Source organism: Mesoplodon bidens, assembly GCF_964165515.1.
Source record: "Mesoplodon bidens genome assembly, chromosome: 2".
Classification (NCBI taxonomy): Eukaryota; Metazoa; Chordata; class Mammalia; order Artiodactyla; family Ziphiidae; genus Mesoplodon; species Mesoplodon bidens.
In genome coordinates, this window is record NC_138177.1 from 102,770,170 (window position 1) to 102,790,224 (window position 20,055).

At 37.2% G+C, this 20,055-nt stretch overlaps 1 protein-coding gene across 2 annotated transcripts in view; it reads right to left on the reverse strand.

Annotated features, from left to right (window-relative positions):
• ABCD3 (ATP binding cassette subfamily D member 3) overlaps positions 1-20,055 on the reverse strand; it is a 90,283-nt gene that overhangs the window by 22,064 nt on the left and 48,164 nt on the right. The window contains exons 9-17 of one of the 2 annotated variants that reach the window (XM_081222789.1): positions 19,581-19,723; positions 16,844-16,913; positions 14,500-14,569; positions 14,311-14,408; positions 14,110-14,201; positions 12,434-12,525; positions 12,279-12,342; positions 12,087-12,150; positions 11,438-11,533 (exon numbers count right to left, since the gene is read on the reverse strand). In XM_081222789.1, coding sequence (XP_081078915.1) covers positions 11,477-11,533; positions 12,087-12,150; positions 12,279-12,342; positions 12,434-12,525; positions 14,110-14,201; positions 14,311-14,408; positions 14,500-14,569; positions 16,844-16,913; positions 19,581-19,723 — 750 coding nt within the window. In that variant the 3' untranslated portion in view covers positions 11,438-11,476. The remainder of the gene's footprint in view (positions 1-11,437; positions 11,534-12,086; positions 12,151-12,278; positions 12,343-12,433; positions 12,526-14,109; positions 14,202-14,310; positions 14,409-14,499; positions 14,570-16,843; positions 16,914-19,580; positions 19,724-20,055) is intronic. The other variant, XM_081222788.1, reaches the window with a different exon arrangement.

The following is a 20,055-nucleotide window of genomic DNA, read 5'->3' on the forward strand; positions in this document are numbered from 1 at the left end:
AGGTCATCTGCATTTTACTTGCTCTTTTAATAATACTGCAATGAAGCTCTGAGAGAGCAAATTGATGCACTAGTGAGAAATACTTCTACAGATTAGATTCTTAGAAATTATGTATCAAAGTACGTATGTATTATAAATATTTATAAGTGCCACCAAATTGCTCTGCAACAACGTAAAGTTAAATGAAAAATATCAAGAGTGGTTGATTTCTAAGCTTATGGTCTTATCTGAGTTAATCAACCTGGTGATGAATCAAAAAACCTGAGTCATAATTGTAACTCACACAGCAACGTATCACAGCAGGAAAAGACAACAGAGAGATATGAGTTACCCTGGCTGTGGAACCTGCCTTTTTAAACTGTTGAGCCTTAGGTTCCTATTTTTTAATTCAATGAATATGTACTGAATACTCAGTGTCTGGCTCTGTTCGAGGCAATGCAGGTACATTAGTGATTAAAAGAAACCAAAGAAACCCAAAGAACAACAAAAAAACACAACAAAATCCTTACCCTTACCAGTATACATTCTAGTGGGAGAGATATACAATAAGGAACATGCATAATAAATAATTAAACAGTAGTTAGAAAATAAGTGCTACAGGGAAAAAATAGATAAAGGTAAAAAAAACTGTGGGGGGGGTTGCATTTTTAAGGTGGTCAGGCCAGGCCTCACTGATAATGACAACTGGGCAAAGCTGTGAAAGAAAGAGTAAACCAGAAGTTTATTTGGAGGGACTGTTGCAGTCCCAACCCTACCCACAAAAAGTAGCTACAAAGGCTGAGGCAGGAATGTACCTGTCCTATTCAAAAACCAGAAAGGATTCTGCTGAAGAAGAATGAGCAGGAGGGAAGAGTAGTAGGAAATGAGCTCAGAGAGGTCAGAGGTGGTGGTAGGGTAATGGCAGGTAAACACTATAGGGTGCTGTAAGCCAGTGAAAGAACTTTTTCTGATGGAATGCAGAGCCTTCTGCGTTATTCACAATAGTCGAAAGTGGAAGCAACCCAAGTGGATAAATGAACAAACAAAATGTGGCATATACATACAATGGAATATTATTATTCAGCCTTAAAAGGAATGAAATTCTGATACATGCCACAACATGAATGAATCTGAAGACATGATGCTAAGTGAGATATGCCAGACACAAAAGGACAAATATTATGATTCCATTCACATGAGGTACCCAGAATAGGCAAATTCAGTGAGACAGAAAGTAGAACAGAGGTTACCAGGGACTAAGGGGGGGCGGGGAGAAACGAGTTACTGTTTAATGGGTACAGAGTTTCTCTTTGCTGTGATGAAAAAGTTCTGAAGATAGTGGTGATGGTTGCACAACACACTAAATGTACTTAATGCCACTGAATTGTATACTTCCAAATAGTTAAAATGGTAAATTTTATATTGTGTATTAGAGAATGAGCTATTCTGAATGACTTTTCCAGGTATTTGTCTTTTTTTCTGAGAAATTATTTTAAAGAGTTATTTTGATGGACTTCTTCTAAATACATATTTCTTTTTCCTATAAAGTTGAATACAGTGAATATTCCTAGTAATACATTATATATAATTGTACTCTACTATAAAAGTGTTTCTTTCCCCTAGGAGCACCTTAAAGTTCAGAGAACGATTAATTAAATGGTTCCCTATCACTCTGATTTATTTAGGTAATGTTAGCCATATGTACTGTTTTCTGCACCTAACTGCTTTTTGTGGTTTTCACTGATACCCAATACCCCTCCACATTATTTGGTGCAACATGCCAGGAAACCTAAAAACCAAGTTTGTAATGATGTGTATAAATAATAACTAGAGTTACTGAAATCCTTAGGTAGTCTTCTACGCACAAATGTCTTAGACTCAGCATTAACTTTTCTTTACTCCGTGGCTTTTGATAATGTTGGACAAAACTTCCAATTATGACATCAGCTATGGTAAGCCAGTGATAATTTTTCCAAATTAAAGATTTGTGAAAACATGTATTTTTTTTCTGGGTTGAATTAAGACTAAAAGCCAAGGGTAATTTTCACTGAAAACCAGTTATTAAGTTAATAACACTCTATTTTTAAATTTTTTTAATATAAATTTATTTTATTTATTTATTTTTGGCTGCATTGGGTCTTCATTGCTGTGCACGGGCTTTCTTTGCTGCGGTGTGCTTCTCACTGTGGTGGCTTCTCCTGTTGCAGAGCATGGGCTCTAGGCACAGGCTTCAGTAGCTGTGGAGCACAGGCTTAGCTGCTCCGCGGCATGTGGGATCTTCCCGGACCAGGGCTGGAACCAGTGTCCCCTGCACTGGCAGGCGGATTCTTAACCACTGTGCTACCAGGGAAGTCCCAATAACACTCTATTATTGAGGATCCTGGATTGCTTTACTGGGGCAACGAACGCTTTGAACCACCATATCTTTACCAATAAAAATATTCCCGAGACTTCCGGGTAAGATGGCAGAAGAGTAAGACGCGGAGATCACCTTCCTCCCCACGGATACACCAGAAATACAGCTACACGTGGAACAACTCCTACAGAACACCTACTGAATGCTGGCAGAAGACCCCAGACCTCCCAAAAGGCAAGAAACTCCCCACATACCTGGGTAGGGCAAAGCGGAGAGATCCCCACACAGAGGATCGGTGCCGAGCGGCACTCACCAGCCCGAGAGGCTTGTCTGCTCGCCCGCCAGGGCGGGCGGCGCTGGAAGCTGAGGCTGGGGCTGGCGGCGAGAACTCAGCCTGAAGGGGGCTAATGTGCCACAGCTAGCCGGCAGGGAATCCGGGAAAACTCTGGAGCTGCCGAAGAGGCAAGAGACTTTTTCTTCCCTCTTGGTTTCCTGGTGCGTGAGGAGAGGGGATTAAGAGCGCTGCTTAAAGGGGCTCCACAGACGGGCGCGAGTCACGACTGAAAGCGCGGAGCCCAGTGACGGGCGTGGGACGCTGGGGCTGCTGCTGCCGCCGCCAAGAAGCCTGTGTGCGAGCGCAGGTCACTGTCCACACCGCCCTTCCGGGAGCCTGTGCAGCCCGCCACTGCTGGGGTCCCGGGATCCAGGGGCGGCTTCCCTGGGAGAACGCACGGCGCGCCTCGGGCTGGTGCAACGTCACGCCGAACTCTGCCGCTGCAGGCTCGCCCCGCACTCCGTGCCCCTCCCTCCCACCCGGCCTGAGTGAGCCAGAGTCCCCGAAGCGGCTGCTCCTTTAACCCTGTCCTGTCTGAGCGAAGAACAGACGCCCTCCGGCGACCTACACGCAGAGGCGGGGCCAAATCCAAAGCTGAGACCCAGGAGCTGTGAGAACAAAGAAGAGAAAGGGAAACCTCTCCCAGCAGCCTCAGAAGCAGCAGATTAAAGCTCCACAATCAACTTGATGTACCCTGCATCTGTGGAATACATGAATAGACAACAAATCATTCCAAATTGAGGAGCCAGAAGTCAGTGCTGTGCCTCTGAGGTGGGAGAGCCAACTTCAGGACACTGGTCCACAAGAGACCTCCCAGCTCCACATAATATCAAACGGCGAAAATCTTCCAGAGATCTCCATCTCAACACCAGCACCCAGCTTCACTCAACGACCAGCAAGCTACAGTGCTGGACACCCTATGCCAAACAACTAGCAAGACAGAAACACAACGCCACCCATTAGCAGAGAGGTGGCCTAAAATCATAAAAAGTCCGCAGACACCCCAAAACACACCACCAGACGTGGACCTGCCCACCAGAAAGACAAGATCCAGCCTCATTCACCAGAACACAGGCAATAGTACCTTCCACCAGGAAGCCTACACAACCCACTAAACCAACCTTAGCCACTGGGGACAGACACCAAAAACAACGGGAACTACGAACCTGCAGCCTGCAAAAAGGAGACCCCAAACACAGTAACATAAGCAAAATGAGAAGACAGAAAAACACACAGCAGGAGAAGGAACAAGATAAAAACCCACCAGACCTAACAAATGAAGAGGTAATAGGCAGTCTACCTGAAAAAGAATTCAGAATAATGATGGTAAAGATGATCCAAGATTCTATTTCCCAGATCCAAAATCTTGGAAATAGAATAGACAAAATGCAAGAAACAGTTAACAAGGACCTAGAAGAACCAAAGATGAATCAAGCATCGATTAAAAACACAATACATGAAATAAAAAATACTCTAGATGGAATCAATAGCAGAATAACTGAGGCAGAAGAACGGATAAGTGAGGTGGAAGATAAAATAGTGGAAATAACTGCTGCAGAGCAAAATAAAGAAAAAAGAATGAAAAGAACAGAGGACAGTCTCAGAGACCTCTGGGACAACATTAAACGCACCAACATTCGAATTATAGGGGTTCCAGAAGAAGAAGAGAAAAAGAAAGGGACTGAGAAAATATTTGAAGAGATTATAGTTGAAAACTTCCCTAATATGGGAAAGGAAATAGTTAATCAAGTCCAGGAAGCACAGAGAGTCCCATACAGAATAAATCCAAGGAGAAATACGCCAAGACACATATTAATCAAACTGTCAAAAATTAAACACAAAGAAATCATATTAAAAGCAGCAAGCCAAAAACAAAAAATAACACACAAGGGAATCCCCATCAGGATAACAGCTGATCTATCAGCAGAAACTCTACAAGCCAGAAGGGAGTGGCAGGACATAATTAAAGTGATGAAGGAGAAAAACCTGCAACCAAGATTACTCTACCCAGCAAGGATCTCATTCAGATTTGATGGAGAAATTAAAACGTTTACAGACAAGCAAAAGCTGAGAGAGTTCAGCACCACCAAACCAGCTTTACAACAAATGCTAAAGGAACTTCTCTAGGCAAGAAACACAACAGAAGGAAAAGACCTACAATAACGAACCCAAAACAATTAAGAAAATGGGAATAGGAACATACATATCGATAATTACCTTAAATGTAAATGGACTAAATGCTCCCACCAAAAGACACAGATTGGCTGAATGGATACAAAAACAAGACCCATATATATGCTGTCTACAAGAGACCCACTTCAGACCTAGAGACACATACAGACTGAAAGTAAGGGGATGGAAAAAGATATTCCATGCAAATGGAAACCAAAAGAAAGCTGGAGTAGCAATTCTCATATCAGGCAAAATAGACTTTAAAATAAAGACTACTAGAAGAGACAAAGAAGGACACTACATAATGATAAAGGGATCGATCCAAGAAGAAGATATAACAATTGTAAATATTTATGCACCAAACATAGGAGCACCTCAATACATAAGGCAAATACTAACAGCCATAAAAGGAGAAATCGACAGTAACACACTCATAGTAGGGGACTTTAACACCCCACTTTCACCAATGGACAGATCTTCCAAAATGAAAATAAATAAGGAAACACAAGCTTTAAATGATACATTAAACAAGATGGACTTAATTGATATTTATAGACATTCCATCCAAAAACAACAGAATACACATTTTTCTCAAGTGCTCATGGAACATTCTCCAGGATAGATCATATCTTGGGTCACAAATCAAGCCTTGGTAAATTTAAGAAAATTGAAATTGTATCAAGTGTCTTTTCTGACCACAATGCTATGAGACTAGATATCAATTACAGGAAAAGAGCTGTAAAAAATACAAACACATGGAGGCTAAACAATACACTACTTAATAACGAAGTGATCACTGAAGAAATCAAAGAGGAAATTAAAAAATACCTAGAAACAAATGACAATGGAGACACGACGACCCAAAACCTATGGGATGCAGCAAAAGCAGTTCTAAGAGGGAAGTTTATAGCAATACAATCCCACCTTAAGAAACAGGAAACATCTCGAATAAACAACCTAACCTTGCACCTAAAGCAATTAGAGAAAGAAGAACAAAAACACCCCAAAGTTAGCAGAAGGAAAGAAATCATAAAAATCAGATCAGAAATAAATGAAAAAGAAATGAAGGAAACGATAGCAAAGATCAATAAAACTAAAAGCTGGTTCTTTGAGAAGATAAACAAAATTGATAAACCATTAGCCAGACTCATCAAGAAAAGAAGGGAGAAGACTCAAATCAATAGAATTAGAAATGAAAAAGGAGAAGTAACAACTGACACTGCAGAAATACAAAAGATCATGAGAGATTACTACAAGCAACTCTATGCCCATAAAATGGACAACCTGGAAGAGATGGACAAATTCTTAGAAATGCACAACCTGCCAAGACTGACTCAGGAAGAAATAGAAAATATGAATAGACCAATCACAAGCACTGAAATTGAAACTGTGATTAAAAATCTTCCATCAAACAAAAGCCCAGGACCAGATGGCTTCACAGGCGAATTCTATCAAACATTTAGAGAAGAGCTAACACCCATCCTTCTCAAACTCTTCCAAACAATATCAGAGGAAGGAACACTCCCAAACTCATTCTACGAGGCCACCATCACCTTGATACCAAAACCAGGCAAGGATGTCACAAAGAAAGAAAACTACAGGCCAATTCACTGATGAACATAGATGCAAAAATCCTCAACAAAATACTAGCAAACAGAATCCAACAGCACATTAAAAGGATCATACACCATGATCAAGTGGGGTTTATTCCAGGAATGCAAGGATTCTTCAATATACGCAAATCAATCAATGTGATACACCATATTAACAAGTTGAAGGAGAAAAACCATATGATCATCTCAATAGATGCAGAGAAAGCTTTCGACAAAATTCAACACCCATTTATGATAAAAACCCTGCAGAAAGTAGGCATAGAGGGAACTTTCCTCAACATCATAAAGGCCATATATGACAAACCCACAGCCAACATTGTCCTCAATGGTGAAAAACTGAAACCATTTCCACTAAGATCAGGAACAAGACAAGGCTGCCCACTCTCACCACTCTTATTCAACATAGTTTTGGAAGTTTTAGCCACAGCAATCAGAGAAGAAAAGGAAATAAAAGGAATCCAAATTGGAAAAGAAGAAGTAAAGCTGTCACTGTTTGCAGATGACATGATACTATACATAGAGAATCCTAAAGATGCTACCGAAAAACTACTAGAACTAATCAATGAATTTGGTAAAGTAGCAGGATACAAAATTAATGTACAGAAATCTCTGGCATTCCTGTACACTAATGATGAAAAATCTGAAAATGAAATCAAGAAAACACTCCCATTTACCATTGCAACAAAAAGAATAAAATATCTAGGAATAAACCTACCTAAGGAGACAAAAGACCTGTATGCAGAAAATTATAAGACACTGATGAAAGAAATTAAAGATGATACAAATAGATGGAGAGATATACCATGCTCCTGGATTGGAAGAATCAATATTGTGAAAATGACTCTACTACCCAAAGCAATCTACAGATTCATTGCAATCCCTATCAAACTACCACTGGCATTTTTCACAGAACTAGAACAAAAAATTTCAAAATTTGTTTGGAAAAACAAAAGACCCCGAATAGCCAAAGCAATCTTGAGAACGAAAAATGGAGCTGGAGGAATCAGGCTCCCTGACTTCAGACTATACTACAAAGCTACAGTAATCAAGATAGTGTGGTACTGGCACAAAAACAGAAAGATAGATCAGTGGATCAGGATAGAAAGCCCAGAGATAAACCCACGCACATATGGCCAACTTATCTTTGATAAAGGAGGCAGGAATGTACAGTGGAGAAAGGACAGCCTCTTCAATAAGTGGTGCTGGGAAAACTGGACAGGGACATGTAAAAGTTTGAGATTAGATCATTCCCTAACACCATACACAAAAATAAGCTCAAAATGGATTAAAGACTTAAATGTAAGGCCAGAAACTATCAAACTCTTAGAGGAAAACATAGGTAGAACACTCTATGACATAAATCACAGCAAGATCCTTTTGGACCCACCTCCTAGAGAAATGGAAATAAAAACAAAGATAAACAAATGGGACCTAATGAAACTTCAAAGCTTTTGCACAGCAAAGGAAACCATAAACAAGACCAAAAGACAACCCTCAGAATGGGAGAAAATATTTGCAAATGAAGCAACTGACAAAGGATTAATCTCCAAAATTTATAAACAGCTCATGCAGCTCAATAGCAAAAAAACAAACAACCCAATCCAAAAATGGGCAGAAGACTTAAATAGGCATTTCTCCAAAGAAGATATACAGACTGCCAACAAACACATGAAAGAATGCTCAACATCATTAATCATTAGAGAAATGCAAATCAAAACTACAATGAGATATCATCTCACACCAGTCAGAATGGCCATCATCAAGAAATCTAGAAACAATAAATGCTGGAGAGGGTGTGGAAAAAAGGGAACACTCTTGCACTGCTGGTGGGAATGTGAATTGGTACAGCCACTATGGAGAACAGTATGGAGGTTCCTTAAAAAACTAAAAATAGAACTACCATATGACCCAGCAATCCCACTACTAGGCATATACCCTGAGAAAACCATAATTCCAAAAGAGACATGTACCAAAATGTTCATTGCAGCTCTATTCACAATAGCCCGGAGCTGGAAACAACCTAAGTGTCCATCATCGGATGAATGGATAAAGAAGATGTGGCACATATATACAATGGAATATTACTCAGCCATAAAAAGAAACGAAACTGAGCTATTTGTAATGAGGTGGATAGACCTAGAGTCTGTCATACAGAGTGAAGTAAGTCAGAAAGAGAAAGACAAATACCGTATGCTAACACATATATACAGAATTAAAAAAAAAAAAAAAAAAGTCATGAAGGACCTAGGGGCAAAACAGGAATAAAGACACAGACCTACTTGAGAATGGACTTGAGGCTATGGGGAGGGGGAAGGGTAAGCTGTGACAAAGCGAAAGAGAGGCATGGACATATATACACTACCAAACGTAAGGTAGATAGATAGTGGGAAGTAGCCACAGAGCACAGGGAGATCAGCTCGGTGCTTTGTGACCACCTGGAGGGGTGGGATGGGGAGGGTTGGAGGGAGGGAGATGCATGAGGGAAGGGATGTGGGAACAGATGTATATGTATGACTGATTCACTTTGTTATAAAGCAGAAACTAATTAAAAAAAGAAAAAAAAAAGAAAATTTAAAAAAAAAAAATTCCCCCCGAAATATCACTTCTTGATAAATCCTACTTCCTATGAATTTACTATAATAAAACATCAAAATATTCTACACATAAATATGACTTAAATAAAAGAGAGATTACATGAAAGTGTGCTGTTTACGAAGATTAACTTAGGCTTCTTTAAACATTAAAATATGCTCACTTACTGAAAAGGTAAAAATTTTAGTAAGTTACAAAGTACTATTTTAATGCCCACATTATAACATACAAGTAGTTATTTCTTAGGGTTTCTCCAGTCTATATAAATATGCCATTGCTGAGGGAGTTTATAAAGGAATAAGATATAAAATCTCCTATCTCAAAGAAGCTTACATTATTTGATTATTAGGTAACCCAAAAGGCAAAATGATCATAAAGTAGGACACATTTATTTGTGATGGCCAAGTCTCAGTTTTATCATGCCTCTTTGCAGGAGAAAGGACTCTTTATTTTCAAGTAAGCCAGATGGATAGAAAACAATCAGATGTTACAAAGAAGTGATGGATGTTTGTTGAATTAAAAAACAAAACAATGTTAAAAAAATGATAGAAAGACAAAATAAATGAGAAAAAGCCAAGTCTAACTTAGAATACCCTAAGTCAGAAAGAGACAGAAGAGGAATTGATAACAGTGGACCAAAAGTACAGAAGTCAAAGAAACAGCTCCAAGTGGAGGAGAAAACAATACAAGAATCACAGAATAGACAACAGTGATATAGAACATGGTCACAGAGTAAAAAAACTTAAACAAGCAGGGGTGTAACTGATAACTAAAATAAGACTTTCCAAAATGAACCCAAAATAAGAGCAAAGAAGTTAGGTCCTTTCTGAGACTAAAAGAGTGAAGTTATCAGGACTGGCCAGAAGTATACTAAAATTCAAACATAAAGGCTTTAAAGGGAAGGGCGGCTTTGGACTAAAATAAAAGGGACAGCATTAGTGTGGTAACACTATGACAAAGTGAGCATATCACAGACCATAATCATGATCTATTTATTCCATGTGGCTGTACATACAGATCACAAATCTCTCCTCACTAGGCTCAAGCCATGTGTGCATCTGTATTGTTGGCGTATTCTATGTCTGTGTAAAGACACAAGTGAGGGAAAGTAGGAGAAAGGGCTAAGAGGATTCTTCAATGGAGAAATATCATGGCCCTTTTTACTCTTGGGTAGTGACAATAAAGGGGCTACTGGAAATCTATCAAAGGTGGAGTTTTGAGCTCTGTTTTATTCCTGAAATCAAGCCCTGTAGGTGGCCACCTACTTTGCCAAGGGAGCAAAGCAGCACCTAGAGCTGTAGCTCTGACTGCAGCACCTGGAGCTAAATGAGAAAACACTTCTGTAATACTTGTGCCATTAAATATTTACCAACTATATTCACATTTCCTGTACTTCCCTTTTTGTTTCCTGGCTTCAAAATAAACATGACAATATATAATACTCATTGTTGAATAAGTCCAAAGTACTTTGCATAACCAACACTCTTCATTATTACAGTTCCTTAAAAAGAAAGTGGAGATGTACATAATAAATATACATGACTAAGAGTAGAAAAACTGAAGACTTACCTATAATTATAACACTTTGAAAACAAATCCAATAATTATACTCCTTATTTTATAAACTATCAGACAACATTCCTTCAATAACAGCAGTTGAAAAGAATCTCCATATACAACATAAATTACAGAGGACCATAAACATAAGCATGTAGAGAATTCTAGAGTTGTGCTGTCCAATACAATAGCCACTAGTCACATGGCTATTTAAGGTCAAATTCATTAAAATTAAGTAAAATCTAAAATTCAGTTCCTCAACTGTACTAGCCATATTTCAAGAATACAATATCCACATGTGGCTACTATACTGGACAATGCAGATATAGAACATTTCCATCATGGCAGAAAGTTCTATTGGACAGTGTTATTCTAGAGTAATGGTATCTGGAACTGGAGAGACAGCCCACATGATAGACATCTGTTACTAATCTTCAAGATTTTCAGATGTGGACTATTCGTAAAGTCACAATAGACACATAACCTAAATAGTAACCCTTAAGTCTGCAAGAGTCTTATAAAATCATACAATAACAATAATTCTCATCTTTTGCTTTTTCTTTTTAATTTGGCCTGCCATATTCCCATTTGGCTGACAGACTATATTGATCAGCATCACGATTCACTTGGCTCGAGATGTTATGTGTCTTGGGTGAGTGGCAATCTGCAGTGCTATTGTGCTGCTCTTCCACTGTTTTCATCAGTAATATGAAAATCTATGTTTTGTTTTTATAGGTACAGATCCTCCTATACCATCAAAATACTACCAAATGGTAAATTATTTTAATTTAAAGAGACTAATGTTATATTTGCATGTTTAAATATTCATCTTACATCAGAGATTCCAATTATCTATATCTTCTATGGCTCTCTTCAGATGGACTTTATTTGCAAAAGATTTTTGATAGTAGTATTTGAAACTTTAAAGTCCTGTCAAATAAGAAAAATAAATTTCTATTTCAAAGACTTTTTATATTTTTCTTCCAGTTTTATTGAGATATCATTGACATGCAACACTGTCTAAGTTTAAAGTGTACAGCATAAGGATTTGACTTCCATACACCATGAAATGATTATCACAGTAAGGTTAGTGAACATCCATCATCTCATACAGATACAAAATTAAAGAAATAGAAAAAAAATGTGTGTGTGATGAGAACTCCTAGGGTTTACTCTCTTAACAACTTTTCTATATAACATACAGCAGTGTTTTTATATTGATCATGTTGTACATTACATCCCTGGTACTTATTTATCTTGTAACTGGAAATTTACAGTACCTTATGACTACCTTAATCAAAGGCAGTCCTCCTTTATAAAGGCTTACTTTTTTTTTTTATTTTAAAGGCTTACTTTTTAAAGCAATTTTGTGGGTTCAGAAACTAAGTGAAGCCTTAAAATTATCTTAAATATTCAGACAACAGTTCCTCATTTCACGTTTTGAAGATGATTTAAGCTTTTATATAACCATGTAAAAACTTACTTCAAAATTAAGGTCTCGAATCAAGATATCTCCATTTGGCGTTGCTAAAGGAACATGATCAAATCTATAGAGGAAATTAATAAAAAGAGAATAATTTTACATTAAACACTAAGCAGATGTAGCTGTAAGAGAAAGGCTACTGTGTAGTTTAACAGATGTTTATGGTGCTAAAGAACCCTTTTCTGTACGTACTTTATAATGTTATCTGCATTGATGATTTCTCCAACACCAGGTATCAAGGGAATGCCTTGTGCTCCTTCAATACATTAAATGGAAAAATCAGTATTAAAGCATCATGTCATGTCAGCAAAAACTTATAATATGTGACCTAGTGCATTCATATTTACCTTTTTCCTGTTGTGAGACCATGGTGCGTTCATATTTGCCCTGATTTAAATCCTTTAGTACTTGCATTAATTCTGTAATCCGAGCAGTAAAGCTGAAGAAAAAAAAGAAGTCATAATCAAAACTCCAAAGGCTATATCTTTAATTTTTATTATTTATCTATTTGAATATAACTGACATATAACATTAAGTTCGTATTTTTTACTTTATACAAATCTAACTCAAGTTTCTAAACTTATCATTTAGTTTAAATAAGATAACTTAAAAGACATCTCATCAACATGAAGTATTAGTGACAGTACACGTTTTATTATTATGCTTCAATAGGAGAGTAGGAACACGTGGCTAAGAAAAGAGGTCTCATAGGATCCCATCTCAACAGATACTTCATTAATAGGCAAATCAAGAAGGCTCTCTGCCACTAGAATTTTAAGGAATTTTCTAGTAAATACTATAAAAGGACTAATGCTAGTGCATTCCTTAGGTCCAGGAAGCGTGGACCCTGAGTTCCTGCTGGAGTGAGTTATAAAGCCTTGGATAAAGTTGGCTTTTCTCTCTGAGGACATCATTTATTTTAAGTATGCCAAACGCACACTACTTCCCTGCAAACATGAAAGAATTTGAAGGATTCCTCTCTTTCTTCCTCTGAAGAGGGAAAACGATGAAGTGTTATTAATATTAGAGAGAAATCACTGTGGTGATAGAAATCAAAACTAACGACAAGAAGTTGAGGAGTAGAAGAATGATATGATGGTCGAAGAGAAAGCAGTCTAACCAGAGAAGCAAACAGGATCATTCTGTGAATAACAAGCAGAAACTTCCTAAAGGAACAGAAGCATCCCATATGATAAGAACTGTAAAGGCATGAGAAAGTTATTAACAAGTAGGAAGAATGTCAGCATTCTCAAGAGAGAGACTCCTCATAGTAGTTTATAACTTCTTCTATCTTGCCATGAAGACCTTAACTGCCAAAGGAGTAAAGAAGGAACAGAGGAAATAGGCAGACTAATCACAGGCCTGGGAAAGATCCAAAGACATCTAATTTCTTCAGATGACCTGAAACTTACAGTGCTTTTTTTTTACATTATAGTTTTTTTGACACCATACCAAGCCCTTTATATTAGACCCTGAAATTTTGAAATATTTAACTCCATTTGATGGTTTAAGAACAATTTTACTAGACACCCTGACCATATTTACAACTGGACCTACAGCTACCATAAGGTAACTTTTCATTTTTTTCATTAAAGTCAACTTCATCCTTGTTTATCTTTTGCTGAGTTGCCAGGTATCAAAGAACTAAGGAAAAAAAAAGTATGGTAGGGAACAAAAAAGTTCAAACGAGAAAATTCTATTCACTAACTTAATTTTCTATGAATCAAGGAAAGACTGCCACAATTCAACATTTCCCAGCTTACTGAATACCAGTGTCCACAGAACAGACAGCTTGAGAACAACTAACCTAGTTTAAGGCTCCAAAAAGCTATCTTAAGGAAACATGAAAAGTTCACTATCAAAGAAAATCTTCCTAATTTTCTATCAAAACCAGCTTGCAAGAGCAAGAAATACGGGGCTTCACTGCCCCTTATCTCAACCTCAACTGGGCACAATCATTAAGGATAACATATTTGAAAAAAATTATTCTCTGCAATTGCTCATTATTACTAATCTTACTTACCCAGCCAATCTTGTCATTTCACGGCCAGCCAAAACTATTCGACCCAGAGCTTGAGACATTCGCAAAAGCATTCTTCCACTTTGGTAGTAATCCTGACATAGAAATAAATATTAGTTTTCACTTATATTTCTAAGATTAAAACGAGCTTTTCTTTATTGTTATATTTAAAATTTCAATTGAGTATGACTACTATCACTTTACCTCCAGAAGTTCTGCATGTGAGCTTTTGAGATGTCGAGGATGAGACAAATCTAGGAAAGGACGACTGACAACTAGGTAACCAACCACAGTGGCGAAATCTGAAACAAAACAGTTAAGACTTAAAAACATCAACAATACTTCACTTTTCCCACAAATTCCATTCCACTATCTCTTTTAAAGCATACTTACATTTGGCAATTATGCTATCAATGAAGCCCATAGAAAACCGAAACAAAATGAAATTATGTAGGTGCTCCACCTGGCAGAAAGCAAAAACAAAAAATATATATACTTTCTGTATATTAAAAAAGTGAATCTACCATGAGGACAAAAGAAACTAAGTAACTTTTGTATTCAACAAATATTAACTGAGTGCCTGTGATCTCTGATTACATTATATATCACATTTCATTGAGCACAATGCTGATCACAGAACAGGTGCCAAACAAATACTTCATGAAACCATCTTTATGCAAACAGAATGGAAACTACTTAAAGAATATTAATGTGGTGTCCCTTGCATGTAACAGTACAATGATACTGTATTCATAATATTGTCAGATACATACATGTTAAAATTGATCAATAATCAAAAGAAAAAGAACAGAAAGATGAGCTAATTTAGGTGAAACACCAGCTGTCTGGAAATAGCACTCAATGCTTTGCCTTAGTTGGAAACCTCTGGTCTGTGCTTTCTCTAAGAATTATATTACACTCAATTTGAACCAAGCGCTAATGATGCTGCACAGCCCGAGTCTGTAGCTTTAATCTCAGCATGCATTATCTCAAAATTACAAGTCTAAAAATATATTTTATTCTGCATTTTTAATGTTCTTGACTTTTCCATCTATCATATTACTCAAGGCCCTGCATGATCCGGCACTGGTTTCTATCTTAAACCTCATCTGCTTCTACTTTGCTCTTTCTCACTGAGCTCCAGAAATATTGGTTCCTCAAACATGCTTCTACCTTAAGGCTTTCCTCCTGCTGTTCCCTCTGCCAGGATTATTGTCTTCCTAGATATTTATATTCTGTGACTAACTCCCTCACTTCATATGGGTTTCTGATAAAATGCCACCTCTTCAAGAAAGACCTTCTTGCCATCCCCTACCTAAAATAGCTAGGCAACAGCCCCCATCATACTCTACCACTTTATTCCATTTTATTTTGGGTCACAAAATTCACTACAACCTAAAATCATATATTGTAAAATATCCAGTTGTTTACTTGTTTATTGTCTCCCCCACTAAAACGTGGATTTCCTGAGTACAGGGTAGCTTGCTCTTAATATCTTCTGTAAAAGAACAATGGCTGGAACATGTATTCAATGAATGACAGACGTTACATACTGAGCTCAATGCTGGAGATACAACAATGAATAAAGCAGACAAGGTCCCTGAGCTCTTGGAATTCACATACTAATGAAAGAGACAAACTAGTAAACAAACAAGATAATTATAAATCACAATGTACGCTTTTAAGGAAACAGATCATTAAAATGGGAAAATAACTGGTGGAGGCCATCAGAGAAGACAAGGCCTCAAAAAGGTGTTAACTTTTGGGCTGAAATCTAAAGGATAAGCATGGGCAAGCCATGTGAAGAGCGAACTAGTTAACAGCAGTCCCCTAGAACATTACCTTAAATGCATTTTATCAGTGAATACTATCAAAGTTCAGTCATGTTAAATATAAAAAAGGCAAAAATTCAATTTCTGAAATAATTTAAAATAACTTCTTTAACCTTTAAAAATCACCTCAAATATGTATTTAATTTCAGAGACTTCCACTAAAATGTAAGCTCCTTAAAGGGAGGATGTGGCCCATCACACACACCACTGTTACCACACTAATCACCTGGACAAGCACAGACACCTAGATGGTGCTCCATATCTTTTGAATGAATAATCAATAAAATTAATTAAATTCAAATTTTCCAAGTGGCAAGTAAATAAAAACCAAGGTATAGTTTTCATAAGAAACAACGTTTATATTCTAAATCAAGGGTCAGCAAACTATGGCCCACAGTTCAAATCCAGCCTGTCACTTATTTTTGTAAATCAAGTTTTATTAGAACATAGCCACATCCATTCATTTACATATAGAATATGGTTACTCTTGAGTGGCAGAGTTGAACAGTTGCAGCAGAGACCATATGGCCTGAAAAGCCTAAACTATACATGTATTATCTTGCCCATTACAGAAAATGTTTGCTGAACTGTGCTCACAGTATTTCCATGAATGCTATAGGAACAAATTCTTTCTGTAATAATCACTAAATTTATCACTAAATAAGACTCCTAAGTAACCGCTTTAAAAGTACAGACAATTATGTTAATAAAACCTACCCATTTTTATAGTTGGACAGCTTAATACATTGATTTGATAGTTTTTAGGAAAACACAGTATAAAAATTCTTCATAGTTAGTTATTTAAAAAATAAATATTTTAAAGATTAAAGGTATATGTATGTATCTTGGCAAAGGCCCCCAATTTTTTTTCCATAAACACATGAACCTCCAACATGTTATCTTACCAGTTTTCGGAAGACTGAGTGGATTGTCTGCTTTTCTCTTTTATTTCCATTGTAAAAGGCAATTTCTTCACTATTAAAGAAAATAATTTAGCAATTAATTTTAATGTTACCTAATCCTGAAAAATAACTGAAATACCATATTTAATGACTGAATATTTGTATATAACTGGACATTTTGTGACTATGAGCTTACTGGGTACATCTCAAGCCACTATCTGTACCTAGCCCAACTGATCAGAGCACAGGAATACACACCTGACTGGATCACAGACTGCACTACTGACATAGGTTGCATATGGAAAAGATGTGCTGGGTTAATTCTCAGAAATGTGAATAAAGAAATAAGAAATATAATAAGAAATAAGAAGTAAGAAGGAAATTGCCATGACATATAGGGAGGCAGGACTAGGGCAGCCATTACTACAAACTGAGTTCAGATCTAACCAGAAGGGAGAGGAGAAAACAACAGTTAGAAAAAAAATAAGGTAGTGATGCCATGGCATACAGCCTTTAAAAGACAGAACAGCAAACTAAGTCCTGCCCGCCTCACAGTGCCAGTTCCCAAGAGGCCTAGCTGAACAGTTGTTCTTATTCTTGGAACCCCAGCATAGCCTCGCAACTCCTATTCCTTTGAGCTGATGTGAATGGGTACACAGGGGCCACAAGGATCTTAACTAGGAAAAAAGGGTCATTTTACGGATGAAGAAAGGTTAAATATAGTTAACTAAATTTGCAGAAGTCATGGAGCTGGCAAGTCAAATAGCTGAAATTATAACTCATATCTGACACTAAAGTCTAGTTTTCCACTCTATTCAGTATAATGTAAACTCTCCCAGCAAAGTACCTCTTACAGCAGAGGAAAGTAAAGATTTACATAGGCATCTAGAAGGCACAGTTATAACAGCTCTTAATAAACACACAATATTTCTTTAAAGTCTCCTTTTTCCCTTAAAAATTTATGTGAGTTTTATATTCTAGTCCAAAATGTACCTGTATTTTTTTCCATCATAAAAACAAGGTAGCCCCTATCTCAACCCATTCAAGTAAAATTAACTTTCCATAAAGTTGCTTCGTGTTTGACCTGCCTTTCACAATTTCCTTTACACAATAATACAGGGCCCCAGGGTATCAGAATCCCAGTTTAACACAATTCTATATCTATAATTTCTTTTCTTACTTCCTTTTACTTCATCTGCACATTTAAGTCAGTGGAGAAAGATGAGGTGATAATTCTACTTCTCCTGAACGTTTTAGCCTAAACCTAAAACCTGAAAGAACAGAACATCCCAGAATACTGACAACTGCCTATCCAACATCTATTCTCTTCCATGTCCTTCCTCCTAAGAGAACCCCAATTTTCTTAAAGTTCTCTCTCCTTTTCTATGCATCCAAATGGTTGAGGAATGGCCTCAACCCCACCCACAGGGGAAGAGTTCCCAATGGTCTAAGCCAATCATTTTGCTGTAATTGCTTTAGTGATAATTCTGGCCAATGAGATGTGAAAGAAAGTCTGTTGTGGGGCTTCTGGCGAAGTTTCCTTGCTCTCTTAAAGAGACAGCAGAAATGGTCTGTTTTTGTTTCTGGACTTTTTGCAGGGGAGGAGGGCTGGTGAGATCTAAAACTGCTTTTGCCATCTTGTGATCACAAAAAGAAATAGCCAGAGGAAAAGGGTAACATACAGAGGAGGACAGAGCCAAGAGAAGACCCAGACACCCCAATCATGCTGCGCCTGGTACTGCTCTATCTTTAAGAGTTTTTATGTGAAGTAGTAAGTGTCTTTATTGTTGGAGCCACCTGAGTCAGGGTTTTCTGTTTCTTGCAATGGAAAGCATCCTAGCTGATACCATCTTTCATTCACTTGGCAGATCACCGCTCTACTCAACCTTCTATTCTTCTGTCTCCCTACAGCACAAAAACCCTATTTAGAATTGGTACTATTTTAGCAATCCAAGGAAATAAAGGAAGAGGGAACTGTTAAAAGAATAATTTCCTAAATAATTTTGTAATGCCAACACAGGGTAGTAAATAAATATTAGGACCCTCAAGATGACCTAAGGTTGACACATCATCAATATGCAAGAAAATTTATTGAGCACTTGCTACATATTAAAAACAGTGCTGGAAGCTTTATATATATTTCATATTTAATCCTCATGACAACCCTATATTATCTACCTAGCATCAACAAGAAAAGTGAGGCTATAAATAACTTGCCAAAAGTCATATATAACTGGTAAGTGGAGAAGGTAGATTTTGAAACTAGTCAGGCTGGCTCCAACGCCCAATACTTCTTCGGATTTTTAAACTGTCTGGAAAATAGGTAGAGACACATGCAGTGAGACTGAATTAACTCTGAGTATTCCAAATATAGTCTCAAACAAAAAACATTTGTGGATAAATTGAGACAAAATTTTCTTTGAAGAGGTAGATTTGAATTGAAATTGTTTTTTGACTTTGCTTAAAGTGAAATCAACAGAAAGTTAGTCAATAGAAGACATGAAGAGGTAAATCAGGGATACTAAACGGTTTAACAAGAAAAAGGGTTAGAAACGTAGAGGATTACTACTTTATAAAACTGATATCCTTCATAATGTATATTTTCAAAAGAAGTAAATACACACAGACATAATTTCAGTAACAGTGTTACTAGACTTTTTAGAGTCAGCTTACAGGACTTCAGTATCCATACAAAGGAATTTTTAGTACAGCCAATTACATTTAATACATTTGTACACACCTGTTTGTGATGAGCCGAGAATTAACATATCTATACTCTCCTTCAAGCTTTTGCTCAGTTATTGTCATCTTACCAATGGGTCTTCTAATTCGAGTTAGGAATAGCCCAGAAACAAGCAAGTAGGCCATCATGCTTGCTGGGCCCTGTTATTATTGGGAGAGAAAGATATACAAAGGTCAAGGATATAATAAATTCACTGAAGGCAACACTCACAATTTATTATAATTAACTCCAGTTACTTTGAGAGAAATTACTCTTTTGACTCATTTTTTCCCTTAATTGTTTCTTTTCCGAGAAATTACACACTGGGTCTTCTTTGGTTTTACTACTCGTCTACTCCTCCTCCCACCACTCTTTCCCCAGCTCTCCCAAATTTGCTCACTTAAAAACTCCTAACTGTAGTCCTCACTCTTTCTTTTACAGCACCTAAAACTCTTCTGATGGAACTCTTCTTGATACTCTCTTAATTCCACAA